The sequence below is a fragment of the Sylvia atricapilla genome, chromosome 1 (assembly GCF_009819655.1).
Source record: "Sylvia atricapilla isolate bSylAtr1 chromosome 1, bSylAtr1.pri, whole genome shotgun sequence".
Taxonomy (NCBI): Eukaryota; Metazoa; Chordata; class Aves; order Passeriformes; family Sylviidae; genus Sylvia; species Sylvia atricapilla.
In genome coordinates, this window is record NC_089140.1 from 139,519,282 (window position 1) to 139,535,131 (window position 15,850).

General features: G+C 40.1%; 1 protein-coding gene across 1 annotated transcript; it reads left to right on the forward strand.

The window, feature by feature from the left end:
• Positions 1–1,657: 1,657 nt before the first annotated feature.
• Positions 1,658–12,687, forward strand: MAL2 (mal, T cell differentiation protein 2). The gene is made up of 4 exons (XM_066335178.1): positions 1,658–1,863; positions 3,940–4,110; positions 8,277–8,435; positions 10,809–12,687. Exons 1-4 carry the CDS (start codon positions 1,729–1,731, stop codon positions 10,887–10,889), a joined length of 546 nt encoding a protein of 181 aa, XP_066191275.1. The 5' UTR covers positions 1,658–1,728; the 3' UTR covers positions 10,890–12,687.
• Positions 12,688–15,850: the final 3,163 nt, after the last annotated feature.

A 15,850-nucleotide genomic window follows, 5' to 3' on the forward strand; every position in this document is an offset into this window, starting at 1 on the left:
AATGGCATTTACAAGCAAGAGAAAGTGACTGCACATGGTATGTAATCATTAGTAAAATCCAGTACTTCTGGAGTTCACACAGATTAACTGTGCAGCTGGCTAATAACACTGGAAATGTTTATGACCAAGTATTATTTGTACTTCCTTTGTGTAAGATAAGGACAATCACATTTCTTGTTCTGAATCATAAACTAACCAACCCTGTTTTCCACCCACTCAGATTTCTCCCTCTGCAGGGCAGTCTTAACAGATTTACGGCCAGACTGTGAAATTAATTGGACATACAGTCTCCAGAATGCAACTCCAAGAACAAACCCCCTACACCTAATCATTTAGGCACAAGTCTGAACTACATTTCTTTCCAAAACACATCCAAAACAGGTCCTGTAGGCATGCACTTCCAGAGCCTGGAGTCTTGTCCTGAAAATAAAAGGATGGGACACAAGGTTCACTTTTAAAGTAGGTCTAGGAAAAAAAATATTATCTTATTGGGTAAGTGATGGGGTAAAGGACTCAGAAAAAAGGAGAGGCTCAGCTTAGTGCCTTCTTCAACCAAATGGGGATTCAAACCCACATCTACTTAAGAGTTCAAGAGGCATCCAGCCTCTTGAACTTGGGGCATAGGAATGAAAAGAGAGCACAAGAAAGAAGCAAAAGTTTGCATTCTTTCGCTTTTAGAAGCCATGATTTCAGAGCCAAGCAGCTATTAATGCATTTCAAAAGCAACACAAACGTAATTACGTACAGAATGGTATGGCAGAAACACAGATGAGTCCCGTTTTATGGAGACAACAGCTCTCCGCCTAGGGCTTGGACTGGAGTGGGGAAGACAGGGATTTCAGTCTGTGGCATTTCTTGTCATCACAAAAGCATATCCAAGAAACATCATGCATTTAAAAATAAAGGAATATAGTCTTCATGCCCAAGCTAGTTCAACTTCCAGAACATCTACACACACTTGCACGAAACCTTCTTAAAATGTAATCTCTAAAGTTGCAGCTGTATGTGTGGAGTATTAACACTGCATAGGACAACACTGCGTGAAACTCAGTCTTGGTCATTCCAGAGGCAGGACATCCCAGCCTAATTTACAATGGGAGAAATAGGTGAAGTGCTGCCGGATGGTACATCCTTCATCTGAAGAAGATGCTTGTATGAAGGATTGTAAGAAAAAAATGAATTTTAAGTGATCTGGTCAATCTATACCTTTCTCTTCCCCGAGCTTTTACATTTTCTACTACTTTTAAGCAGTGGTGCACAGTTGAGTCAGCCTGAACAAAAAGAAGATACAAATGAGTATTTTCAGTCGTTAGAATGGGTAACCTAGTAGGGTCCTTTAAAAAAAAATCCAAAACCAAAAAGTGCGGCCACGCAATTTCGAAGCCCAAATATCCGTGACCAGAAGGTAAATAACAACCTTTTGCAAACCGGCATTAGGAAATCACGCCCCGAGCCCGGCCGGCCTGAGTCAGGGCTCGTGAATGCGGAGCGCCGCGCTCCTGGGGAAGCCGAGAGGCGGCGGCGGGCCGCGGCCGGTCCCAGCCCCGGTGCCCGGCACGGCGGGGCCGCCGCCCAGCCCCGGGCGAGGCGCGGCGGCAGCGGGGCGGTGCCGGCGCCGGGCCGGGCCGGGGGAGGCGCGGACCGACCCGCCCGCACCTGCGCCCGCCCTCGCCGCCGCCTCCTCGCCCACCTGGCCGCGCTCGGCACAGCAGCGGCCGCCGCAGCAACATGTTGCCCAGGGGAGCCTCGTCCATGCCGCCGCCTCCCAACCCCGCTCCCTACTTCCCGCCTCCGCGGGTCACGCTGCCCTCCGGCCTGGAGATCCTGCGCACCTTCTCGGGAGCCGTCATCTTCCTGGAGATCGTGAGTGCGAGGGGGCCGGGTAGGGGAGCGGCCGCGGGCCTGCCGTGTTGTGAGCGGGGCAGGTGTGGGGCCGGGCCGGGGCCTGAGGGAGCGGCGGCGGCCGCGGTTCGCTCCCCTCGGCCGGGGCCGCGGCGCGGGCGGCTCCGCGCACGGCTGGCTTTCGCGGGGCTGTTGGAGCCGCCGAGGGCTTTGAGCCACGCTGTCCCCCCGAGCCGAAAAGGCACCGCGAAGAGTTCTACCCGGTTTTGTCTGTGCGCGTGTTGCGCGTCCTCTGCAAACTCCTACGAGTATGTTCAATGTCCTGTGTGTGTTAGACCTCGCTGGCGTACACGGGGCTAAGGACCTTTGAGCTGAGGTTGGGTATGACGCTCTGTAGTGCCACCGATTAGTGGGAGATAAAAACCAAAAACTCTTGGTAGAATTCATCTGACTTCTTTTTTTTTTTTTTTTTTTTCTTATGGTCATAGCAGTATTCTCCTTGGGCGCCAGCTTCTGAGCTGGAACCCACCTCACAAGCTGTAAAATTGTACCTGAGCAAGGAACAAGTTGAAACTCGAAACACAGGTCTGGGCACTAAATCAGGGCCAGAGGCAGTAGGGACAAAAGATTAATTCGGCTGGCCAACCAATTGTATATCTGACAGCCAAGCTGTAGTGGACAGGTGTAGTGTGAGCGAAATAGCACAACAGTGGGTGCTGAGATTAGTAGTCTCTTCAGTACAGTTCTAAATTTATTTTTAAGGAACCCTGCAAGTTTGCACGTTCAAAATACTGAAAACATTTCATGTGTCTCTGTTTTTGTTTAACAGACACTTTCTGCTATCTCTTTTGCTTCCTCACTGCCCATCACTTTCTGGTCACCAAGTAACAGACTTGCACCTGCAGTCTTGTGAAACCAGAGAAAGCTTGGTTCTTCACAGCTAAAAAAGGAACCCTAGAGAATAACTTGAACAGTAATACATAAACCCATGGGAGCCTTAAACTGAGACTAGCAATGCATCTTTACATATGTGCTGCTACAGTGTAACGCCAGAGAGGAACCAACTAATTTTATAGCAGGCATCTTTTGAAAGGTATCTCTTATCCAACCGTGATACAAAAGAAAGCTCTTTGAATCTGAAAATGCAACCTCTGACTTCCTGGTTTGTAAAGCTGTTGAATTTAAACAGGAAAGAAGTCACTTGCTTCTTGGAAGTAGATTTTTAGTTGACACGATTTAGCAGGTTGGATTATGAAATTCAGTCTTTCTGTAATAAACAAATATACTTGGAGTGAATCATAATTATCATCTATTTATCCTTTTTTTTTTATTAAGAGACAGGATTTACAGGAAGAAATAGTAGTGTTCCTTAGGCCAAGAGTTGATTAAACCAGGGAAACCTTAGAGTACATAAATTGCCCATCAGGCCATCCCTAGCATAGCATCCCTACTACTCATGTGCTATGAGGAGTCTGCTGAAATAAAAATTAGCACTGCTGAATCCTTCTCCAAGTTATGATGATTCTGGAAAGCTCTATATTCTAGTCTTTACAGTGTAATTTACAGCTCACCTTATTCTGTATTCTATCCTCTTTCAGCTTGGTGTTACAAACATATTGAAAACATGAGTGTCTGTTTGTCTCCTTTTCGTATGTCATCTGATTAGGACTACAAAGCAAAACAGTATGAGCTTGAATCCTAAGTAGTAGAAGTTCATTCTTTTTGTGCTAATTTGTGTACATAGAGGGAGATTTGTGTCTCTGTGTGTGTGAACCTTGTTTTCACATTTCTTATGTTTTACTCAAAATTACAGTAAGGGTAAAATTTTCAGCAGCAGCACACAAGTCACCTGGGTTTGTAAATCACATTTTCAAGACTATTTTAAGAGCTTTTAGGAATTTCAGAGTGGCTTTGTTCACCACTTAGTGCCTATCATTTCTGAGAGGAGGACTTGGGTTCTCTGAGTACTTTTTAAGGGTTTCCTCTTGGTTCCTAAGAGCCATCTGATGATATGTAATGTGTGATACCAGTTCTTAGGCAGAAAGGACTGTGTAAAAGTTATTTGTTAGTTTATTCTCCTTATTCCTTTCCTTGCAGCTGTTTGGGACAATAGTCTGGATTTTGGTCGCCTCTACCCAAGTTCCACTGCCGCTGCTGCAGGGATGGGTGATGTTTGTGGCAGTGACAGCATGGTTCCTCTCCATTGTGTTCCTCTCTGTGTTCCTCTTTGGTTATGCAAATAGAATTGCTGTCAACTGGAACCAGGCGGTAAGTTTTTTTTCTTTATTTAAGGATTCCCTTTGTTTTATAAACTGAAAATTATTTAATGAGAAATGTTGATCCTGAGTCTTTAACACCTGGCTTTCTGCTTTAGCATGAAGTTTTTCAAACAGGAATTCAAAACTGGAAAAAGAAAGAATAGGCTTATAGAGGTGGCAGAGGAAATCCTGGACCTGTTTTTTGATGGAGACTGAAGGAGCTTTTGAAGCTGTTTGAAGGAGTGCACTTGTCCTCTCTGATCACATAAAGCCTAGGAGCAGCAGGAAGAGGACTAATTTAACAAGGTGTGACAACAAATTGGTTTAAGTGGCCAGAAATTATTGTGGACTGGAAATCAGAAAATACTTTCTGACTATTAGAGAAGTGGTAGTAACACCTTGTGAAAAATGGAATCTAGAAAGATATATCTGATATTAAAAAGGAAAGGATGCATTTATGAACATACTGTGTGATGTCTGAGATAGCACAGACTGGACTTCAGCACCCAGAAGGTCGCCTCCAGTTCCTAAGAAAGTCTACTGGTGACTTTTGGGTCAATTCCTCAAAGCTAGGGCAACAATGGTGAGTGGCTGTTAGACTTTGGGTCGTAAAAGACATAAAAACCTGCACTATGATATAGCTTAACATCTTATTAGGAGACTTAACATTTTTATCTTTCTTAGGGGAGTTTGGTGAGACTACAGATAAGTAATACTATAAGTATTCTTTGTTGAGCTTTTCATACTGAAGACAGAGCCTGAATCCTGCTTTAATTGATTGTTATGGCTTTTGCCAGTAGTTCTCAAAGACTGTAGCTGTATCAACCACATAGATACTTCAGGTTATTGACTGGTAATTTACATGCTCCTTTGTTGTCATTAACTGCTTTTTGCTTTGAGTTTTTAGTACTCAAGTAGTTAAGCATGAGATTATATCACATTCTCGTATATTACTGGAAGTGAATAATAAGAGGTGGCATAACTGTGATCAGAATTTTTAATTTTCAAAAAAAATTCTTCCAAAAGCACTGCAACTTCTAAACTTCTAAACAGAAGTATGTCTACCTGTATCTGCTGATGGCCTTCACTTTTCTCCTGGGCAGCTTAATTTTCCTTTTGACACTTCCCTTGATCAGAGCTGGAATTGCATGCTTCAATATCAACAGCTATGCATATTTCTCTGTTCAGGTGATTCATGGACAGGCCCTTAAAACAGAAGTTCTTTAAAACAAATCATAAAGCTTTATGAGTTTGGAGCTCTGATAAATCAAAGCCCATCATTATGTTAGCTCTGATAAATCAAAGCCCACTGATGTTAGTCCATCAAGTGCTAACAGACTGGAATCTATTAAAAAACAAACTTTAGCACTTTGATAGTGAATAAACATACATACAGCATCAGCTTTCCAGCACAATACAGGCAGCAATTAGGCTAATAATCAGTTACAATCACAGAGACCTTTACAGGGATTTATGCTGCAACATCCTCACAAATTATGATGCAACAAAGCCCTTGAGCATAACTAAAGTAAATTAATAGTGTCCTGGGTTTCATTGAAACTGTTTGCCAGTTTGCAATCATGCATCTATTCAAGAGTTGCTGGGTAAGGACAACACCTTTTATGGATTGAAAATGCTATACAAATTTCATCTTACACTTGTGTGTATGTTGCACATTGGCTACTTGATGTTGGCAGTTCGTTGTACTGGTAATTTTGTCCCCTTGTATATAAGAAATTACCAGAAAATGTTCTATGTCAGAAAATGGATACATGACTTGTATAAAAACTGCATCTGTAACATTATCAAAAAAGCTGTCATAACTCAGTTAACATCCAGTCAGACTGGAATGATCTGCCTGGGGAGGTGGTGGAGTCACCGTCCCTGGATGTGGCTGTTTAAAAAGAGACTGGATGTGGCACTTGGTGCCATGGTTTAGTTGAGGTGTTAGGACATGGGTTGGACTGGATGATCTTAAAGATCTCTTCCAACCTAGTGATTCTGTGATCTTTAATAAATGCAGAGAGAATAATTTTATCTCTAGCTTAAACACAGCTTCTTCCAGCTGTCAACAAAAATGAAGACACTTTACCACTATTTTCAGGTATCCAAATGTTTTGTAACTTGTTGACAATAAACTCTTTGCAGTCTTGACAAGTTGGGATGTTTTACCTTCTGTTGCAAATAAATAATAATTACTGGAAACACTAAAGCTATTTTTGTTACTATAAATGAAGTCCTGGATTTAGTTATACCTTGTGCTATAAATATATCTGCTTGTTCTAATAGAGATATTTTAAAAATAAGATGGTACACAGTGGAAAATATGGACCTTATGGAGCTCCATAGCTCAGTACATCAGTGTATTAAACCAGATGGTATGACAAGTACTGCCCTTTACAGCCTGACTCACACCACACTAATTTACAAAATTAGATGTGAACTACGTTATCATGCTGCTCAGATAGTGTTTTATGTACACTTTGTATGAGGTTTCAATGATTGTACAAGTGTGGGAGCAAGGGAGAGTTAGGCACTAGATACTAATTACTAAAACCCAAAAATGGTCCCTCATAAGATCTTGAGGGTTTTGGTCACAGAAACAATAACCATGTAAATGTGAAACCTTACTGATGCTACAGAGCTTCACCATAATTGCTGCCAGGAAAAGAAAGTTAGAGGGTTCGGCAGGAGAATGAAGGAGATGAAAGAGTGTCTCTGGAAAAATATCTCTCCTGTATGCAGTCAGTTCTGATCTAAGTGGAATGAGGAACTGGTAATAGCAGCTTATGTCATGACTTATCAAAACTGACTAGGATGTGATTTAAGTAGCTTCAGCTGCAATCAAATATAGAACAAGTAATGAGTTTGAAAAGAAGATTCTTCAATTAAAAGAAAATCTCACGTCTATGAAGAAAATGCATTTCTCTGTACAGGGTAGTGCAGTACATTCTCACTTTGTTCTCAGACAGGCAGCAGGTAAGGATGTCATACAGTAATTTCTAGTGCAGGTGAGTGCTGTGTGCTGGACACACATAGTATCCTGGGTTCTCACTCTAGGCATACTGAGAGTCTGTTGCACTCAAGTGAAGTTAAAGTTCATGGTGAACTTTAGTATTGGAGTTAGACTGCATAGCATAGGTATCATAAAGCATACATATACTTGCATGTATTTTTAAAATTGTCTCTGTGGTTTTTGCAGACCTTCATAGGTGTAGGCACAAAGTATGTACTGTATGGACCAAGAATTGAGTGCAGTGCAAATGTCAGCTTTTCAGACTGAATAATGGAAGGAGATGTTGGAAGAATACTTTAGATATTTTAAACTGTACTGGAACATGCATTAGATCTTGCTGCTGGAACACTGGGCTCTGAACTAGGGCCTGCAAAGGCACCTGACCTTTTTTATGTATGTAATGGAACTCAGAAATGAGAGTTAGGTATTTAAACCCTACATTCATCATAGAGGATGGAATTGCCTGGAGAAGGCCAGGAGAGAAGCATATTTGAAGTAAATCCTAAAACCTGTCCTCACAAGTCTTGGACATTTTATTCCCCAGCATCATGAAGAACTGTCAGGTTACTGACTACTGGGTAGAGCCAAGTCAGAGAGAGTTGTGGAAATGCCTCAGTTCTTAGATCTCACCATATTGGGACATTGGAGATTTCACTGTGTCAAAGCTGAGTTGTTTCTGGGTGTTTACAGAAGCAAAATTTAAGCATGGAGGGAAGATTTTTGAAGCTTTGGTTATAGCTGAGAAGGAACTTATGGGACTGCAAGACTATTGTACTGCTTGAATTGTGATCGAGTTGACCTTTATATGTCTTCTTTTTTATCTGTCTGAAAGGAGATTTCTGTAAACTCCACTAACTTTAAGGTGGTCTAAAATGTCAGCATGTGTGCATGAGCACGTGCCTCTTAATTTGAAAGAATATAAAATGTGGGGAGAGGGAGAGCTGCCCTTGATCGCTAATAATGTTAGTGAGCTGCTTATAATTGCAAGAAGCTATGAAAACATGTCCAGGTTAAGCTGTCAGATGGATTTAACATTGCTTATCTCAAGTTAGTCTTATCAGTTCTTGTTTCATGTTTCAGTGTTGGATTTCATTTGTATTGAGATGAGAAGAATTAGATATGTATTGGAGCCCAGACTGATTCTGTTATTTGGTTTTTAGGATTTTATTTTCCATGGGACTACTTTTGTCTTTTATTTTGGAGCATTTCTACTGCAAGCAGCGACTACATCTCTGCATCACTTTCCCCGCAAATTCAACTCCACCACACAGGAGAGGATTCTAAGTGGCCGTGAATATAACATAAGCATAGCAGCCTCGGTATGTGTTTCGTATATTTGTATTGGGGAACTGAGGTCTGTAGCAAGCACTTGTAGCCAGCCATTCAATTTGGGAATTTAACAGCAAACTGGAATAGAAAGAGGAGCTGTGAGAGAAAAAATTGCCTTTGACAGCATAAAGTAGTATCTAACAGAAGCATGCAAAAATATTGGTATTAGCTAATGCTTATGGGATAGCTACCTACTCTTTGGTATAGTGTAGAGTTGATACTCTTCACTGTACTGTTCTAAATGCATGGCCACTACAGCTTACAATTTTTAGACAAAGTATTTTGTAAAAACAGTTTTGGTTATTAGAAGAAAAAGAACAAGCCTTTATCAGAGGATAAGGTATGAAATTTATACCTGTGCTCAGAATTTCAGTTGCTTTTTTTATACCATGTAGATAGTCCTGAACATTTCATGGAGATGAAAAAATTTGGACTATGTCTTTGTGAAGCTGGACATACATAGTTACTACATCAGGACCCTGCTGTCTCTTATTGCAATTATTAGAGTGCTTTTATTGATAGCCTAAGCCCAGAATGCATTTTTGTCAGTGTAGTTGCATCATCACTGAATCAATGTATTTGGTGATGTGGGTGTGCATAGATGAATCAGAAAATACATCAGGGTTTAGTTTTCATCCTGGCTGGACTCTTCAGGGATGAATAGAGGTGTGTCAGGCTTAACTTAAAGAACTGAAACCACTGTTTATAATTTTTTGTTCCATCCAGAGACTTTTGTACCATGAAGTTGTATATATTTATTAAGCTTCTAAACTCTCTGTGGTTATGTGTTGTCCTTAAAACTGTGCACCATAACTTTTGCACAGTAAGCACTTTCAGTTCATCTTAAGATAAAAACAGATGAACAGAAGGTGTAAAGTTCACGTTCTGTCTGCAAGAGCAGAAAAGAAAGGAGAAGCCTTTAGCTTTGGCAAGCCAGGCCCTGAAGCGGTGACGTGAATGTGTTGGCGTCACAAGGCCACAGTTCCTCACATCACCCACCTGCCAGTAACACACTGGAGCACATCTGATCCCTGGGTGGCACAAGGGCAGAGGTGGTGTTCCAGCTGTTCCTGAACTAAGGGAGGTTCTTTATGCTAAGCAAATATCCTAAATTCTACCCTTAAGTGTACCTCTTCAGTCCTAGTTTAGCGTGTTCAGATCCCACTGAATATATGGTCACTGCAGTCATTTTGTCTGACAACAGAATACTGGGCACTCTGAGAAACCATTCCCAGCTTCTATACTAATTTTTAAGGGAGAATTCAGTTCTTCAAGCCCCTCAAATCCCTGCCAGGATAGAGGAGGAGAAGACTTGTGTAACTTGCCTCAGTATCTTAATTAAGAGCAGCTGGAGAATGGTGAATAAGATAAATGTAGTCTTCAGTTTCTTTGCAATTTTTGCAGAAGTGAGTATTTAGGAAGTCAAAACATACAGGAAAAGATTTTGAATCTTTGAAATATTTCATTAAAACAATCCTGTGAGCCACATGGCAAAAAGAAAACAGGTTGCTGACATTCTGTCTTTTAAGATGACATTTCTATACCATGATTAGAAATATATATATGTTCATTTTTTTACAGGTGATGTTTCTATGGTGTAGTATTTATTCAAAACTTTAATTAGTCAAATTAACACTTGTATGTAAAGCAAAGGATGATTGAATTGGTATATTACAAGAGACAGAATTCATTGTTATCACCGGACAATATGAGAAATGGTTTTTTTCAGAAATTCAGTTTCTCATTTCTTCTGTCCAGTGCACATTACATATTCACTTTCATTGTGTTTCATTGTTCAATTCAAATCCATCCAGTTCAGTACTTGCACAGGAGCAACTTCCCTGGCATTGCCTGAGAAGTTATTCTAGGGCTGGGTATCTGGTCAAGGAGGTCAGATGGAAGTTGTTTCTGTGTTTCTGCAAGTAAGAGTTCTGGTGTTTAGAGGGATGTTGTCTTTGATGCTTGCTGGGGTAAAGACATTCAATTGGAAACATCTGAGATTGATGTTTTATCTGTCTAGATAAGAGAATTGAAATACACAATGTACATACACATGTTTACTTTTGCCATAATTTATGCAGAAATTCTATTTCATATTCTATTTCTAAATGTCTACTGAAGCAAGCAAGTGAAAAGTAGTAACATGAAGTAGTAGTAAAATGGGGTTATTACAGAGAAGCTTCTGAGAAAACCTCAGAGGATCCCAAACCTATCTTTACCTTATTAAGCATTTTGATTGGAGGTGGTACCTTTTGAATCACTTGTGTTCCTGTATTCATTTAGAATAGAAATGTATTGTAGAACAGTGTGTGTGATTCACTTTTTTCTTTTTTCTTCTTTTTTTTTCTCTGCTCCTCCTCTAGATTTTTGCCTTTGCAACAGCTATTTGTTATGGTTTCAGCACAGCCCTGGCATTAAGGAGATGGAGGCTAAATAACAGCTGAAGAGAGGTTAATGCCTATGTGTTCTACTTCAGATCAAATTAAGTGCTACTTGTCTGTTTTACTGTAATTTAATTCTAAAAAGACTGGGTTTTTTTCCTGCCTAAAATCTGCTTTAAATGCAAGTGACCCCTAATCAGGATTTCTTCAGAAGAAAAAAAAATTCCATCTCTTCCCCTTCTGATATTTACTTTTGCTGTGTACTCATTGTAAGGTATCAGAGAGTTTAGGGATAAACAGATACGTCATTAGCAGACAACAAAACTCCAGTGCTACACCAGAAGAGGAAGAAAATGGAAACAAAACCAAGATGTTAACTGCACAGGCAGCTAAAAACTCCCCCCCTTGTTAAGCCTTGGGATTAGGTGCTTTGCAGCATTACAGTGCACTCCACACAGTTAGAGCCTTGAGACTTCTGGTAGAGTCATGGGTGTTCTGTGTGCTGCCCTTTGCATGATCAGAACCCAAGCTGATTTTGAAATTCCAACTTAGTATATGTATGTTATTAACTTTGATGTACAGAGAAAATGTTTTAAGAAACCATCCAGTGAAATCTTTTTATATTCATTTATGGCTATGTCTGGCTCAGGTCATCTGAGCCTTAAAGCTTACTGTGTTCCATACTAGGTGAAAACTGAGACTTTCAATCAGTAGTTTATTAGTTTTAGGAATTTAGCCTAATCATATCTATTTATACTACAAAACAAAACAGTGCATTTGTGTTGTGTGTGTATATACATGGTATATTTTTGTTTAACAGGAATTTTTGCACTGTTCAACTTTGTTGGAGTACAGCTTTGTTCTTGCTACTTCAAGTGCTGCATTTGTTAGTATTATGTGAGTCAATATAATTTGAATGGAATGTTACCAAATAATGAATAATGTCTGACCTCAATTCTTGCAGTGTGTTATTTGTTGCATTCTGAAGCTGCAGTGTTGTAAAGGTGTTTTTATTTGGACAGATGCCTATGCAACATCTTGCTGAAAGCAGTGGAATGCAAAGCAGTCCGCCCACTATGGAGTTTGCTTTTCACATGAATGACGTTTAATTGAGCCTCTCTTGAATATCCTGGTGTACGGTGACATGCAATATTATATACAGAAAATTGATTTAGCAAAACTGAACTATAGCATTGTGCTCTGCTCCCTGACACTCATGTCATTTTGCACATGGTGAAGCTTTTTATTATTTTGCTAGTAAATAATTTTTGCTTTTGTGAATAGTGCCAAAAAGATAAGCTAGGACAATAAAGGCTCCCTGTCATTTGTAAAACAGCTTGTTCACTACATCTTGCCAGTGCACCTGATTATTCTGCAGAGACCAGCAGTGGTTGCGTAAGGGAAGACGGGATTTCCTTCATTCCCAGGCCTACTCACTTTCCTTGAGCCAACAAGGGTGTCTGCCATGGAGGTTACTTTATTAAACTTGTCAGGTACAAGGATCTCCGAGGGGCAGCCACCCCCAGCAGTGCCCTGCTGACCCAGGTTCTTGTGGATGGCACAGGAGTGAGTGGAACCCTTCTGACTGTGGAACCACTTGGTTGTCCTGCACTACTGTAATAGGATGCTGTCATAGATCTGTTTTCTGAAGATTTTTTCTTCCAAAGATTTTGTACTCTGGCTGATTTTTTCCCCCCTAATTCTCTCATTGCATTGAAACCTTTTGTGAACATTTTATCTAGAGCCATATACTTTTAAAAATACTTCATATTGTATAAAATACCTTTACACTGGAGTATATGGATGGAAGTATATAACAAAGACTTATGCTAAGAAGCATTAAAGTTACTTAATATATTTATGGCAGTAGTCTGGTTATTAATTTTGTCTTTGGAAAGTATCAAAAAGATTGCAGTGCTGCTCTGACTCACCTGATGCTAGACATACAAAATTGAGGCTAAGATTCCATGAGAAAGCCCAGTTACATTTGGGCTGGTTTCACACATATTTAATTACTTTCACGGCTCGTTTGCTGTGTGAATATTGGTGAGAAGAGTGAAGTCGGTTACAAAGTGTCAAACAGATGCTGATCTTTGGTTTGGTTTCTCCTGTGTGCTGCAACCTGGCTGTGCATACCACAGCTGCAGTCTCTGCAGCCAGCTGAGATCATGGAGGGCAGATCCTAATGTTTTGCACATTTAAACCTACAGAGTATGAATCCCACACATCCAGTCAATTAAAGAGCTGTCCAAGTTAGTTGGCATTTGTATCTAACCTCCAAGTTCAAACCTGAGGTGCAAACCCCTTGATTGGTAAGTGCTATTCAAGTCTCTTAATCTACTCATGGAAGTGCAGATAGCAGAGTGTGGTTAGCATGGAAACTGTTTGCACAGTGAGGAAAGGCTGAACTTTCCCTCTTAAGTATCAAAGACAAACAAAAGACAGAGAAGAGATAAAGGTAAAAACTACAGTAATGAACAACTTTCACAGCTAACTGGAGTGAAAGAATAGAATTTTTGTGTTAGTATGGACAGAGTTTTGCTGTACTTTGAGGAAGATCTGTGGACAGTCAAACCAGAGTATGCAGTTACGTTATTTGAAAAAAAAAAAAAGGAAAAAAAAAAAAAGAAGAAGGAAAAAAAGTCCTTTTAATGTTGTATTACTTTATACTGGGAACTAAAAAATGTAGGTGTGACTTAAAAATGGTATGTGAGTGCTGGATGTGTGCAAATACTGATATGGGTATAATATGTAATCCCTGTGATAGGTATTCCAGGGAAAATGTGCAAGGTGGTTCTAAAAAATCTTTCTTCCTTGTAAGAAAATTCCTCCAAGCCTATGACCTTCAGGACACAAGCTTAGACCTCTCCAAAGAATGGAAGGCATGGGGGGAGGGGCTTAGAGAGATAATTTATCTCAAGTCATTTAAGGTGAAATGAACAAGACCACAGATGCCAAACAGCATTTTCATCAAACATCTCTACTTGATGTGAAGCTGCAGTGCAGCAGTATCTAAGGTACTATGCCGATCCCTATTCTTAGGAAATATTTCATGGTGTTTTGGATAGCACTGTGTGGTAGCTGCTGGTAAATAAGGAGAAGGACCCTCAAAGGAGACTTTCCTTCGAAGAGTGCAGAGATAAGCAACAGTTATTGCAGTTATTCGCTTTCTAAAGAGAAGTGAAAGTACATGTTAGAAAGCTAAAATTTTGTTAGAATTTTGGCAGAAGATATGCACAGCATGTGCTTCACTGACTGCTTCTGCCTTGCTAAATGTCTGGAAATAACCCAGAGTAACACATGTCCTGCAGGATTATTGATCTGCACAGGATCAGTCTGTTCAGATTCTCATGATTTCTCTGGCTGTGTATATTGGTTATAACTGTTGATGTGAGTAAAGCTGTGCTACAATAAAATGTTTCCTTAAAACACAGCTGTAAAAGAGGCAGAACCAGTGACCACACAAACCTGTGCCCTTCATAAAAATAAAAGAAAAAACACTGGATAATCACTAGACCTATGTTGTTTCTTTCACTTCCAAAATCAGATGACAATGATGACTCCTGTTGCACTTCCTCTAATTGTTAAAGTTATAAAGCAAATGCAAAACTATAAAGAATTCATAATTTCTCCATCTGAATTTCAAAAAATAAGAGAGCTTAAAATTCTTTAAATTTGTTTGTTCCATTTTTGTCTAGATATTGTGAAATTGGTCTCTGAACAAAAGTGTCCTGATGTGTTTCATGCTCCTCTGCCAGGCTGCCCAAGTTGTATAGAAAGGCTTCCCAGGTTTTTGTCGAAAGATAACAGTGAACCATTAGTTCTCAGACTGAGATGCAAAGAGAACATTGCTCTTTTCAGTCTTACAAAAAGAAAAACTTGAAAGTGAGAGTGTGTTGCATACTTTCTTAGCTGTATTTGTACAATTGGTCACGATACAGTAGTCTTTGTTGAGACATAAAACCAGAGAGAAAGAAAAAGCAAATCTTATGTATTAAAATTAGTAAACAGAAATTGAAAGTTTTTTAGGTTTTTTTTAAATGAAGCTGAATTCAGCATGACTCTTCTCTTTTCTCCCACCTTCTTTTGCTTAATTATGGTGTTTAAACACCCTTATAACTGACCAGCTCGGAATTAGCTGTATTTATGCTCAAAGTGCTTCTGTAAAGAAGGTAAGTGCTGTTCCCATTTCACAGGTGGAAACCTGGATGCAGTGACACTGAAGAACAACTTGCTTGACAGAGACCTGTCTCAGGAAATCTGTGGAGCAGGAAGAGGAAAATTGGTTTCTCAAGTGACAGTTTCTTGGTGCCTTGTCCAGCAGCCTCTACTGCTGCCCACTGTAGTGTGGGTTGTATGTGACCTGATCCCACTCCTGTCTCTGTCATGGTGGCATTACTCTGGCAATTAGTTATGTGGGGTGAAAGGTAGAATGACTGTTTGTGGAGGATTATGAGTCAAAGGGAGGTTTAAAGTGCCAAATCAGCATTCCTAGATCAAACATTATAGTTTCTGGGTGTTCTAACAAATTTTGGTTATCCAGTTGTACATAGACATGGAGTTCCTGTTTGAGGTGTTGATCTACCCTCTGCATCTAAAAAGAGGATAAAGGTCTTCAGGCATCTGTAGGTTTCAGATATTCCCTGCTATATGACATGTTTGAGCCCTCAATTCTTGGTGCTAACAAAATACTACTTGCCAGGACACAGCACCTTTCAGTTCAGAAACCTGAGCCAAGTGTTGGCAGCTAACCTGTCACATTACCTTTCAAAGGAACACAGTGATCAAACTAGGTTATGTCTAGGTGTGGTTTTAACACTTTTCTTGCCATGGGATAATTGTAAATGTCGGTAAGGATTCTGGAGATTGTGGACTATATATTCGTACACTTACGTCCAGAGTTACTGTGCCTGGCTACAGAGAGGCTCTTAAGGACTGAACCTTATGGATCCATACAGGGCTTGATTATGGTTGCAACATTATTAGTAATCTTAAAAGAATGACTGCAGATATTAATCTCATCC

Coding starts and splice junctions, on each gene's coding strand:
- MAL2 (XM_066335178.1), top strand. CDS start 1,729: ATGTTGCCCAGGGGAGCCTCGTCCATGCCGCCGCCTCCCAACCCCGCT. Junction 4,111..8,276: donor CTGTCAACTGGAACCAGGCG/GTAAGTTTTTTT, acceptor TTTGGTTTTTAG/GATTTTATTTTCCATGGGAC. Junction 8,436..10,808: donor ACATAAGCATAGCAGCCTCG/GTATGTGTTTCG, acceptor CTCCTCCTCTAG/ATTTTTGCCTTTGCAACAGC.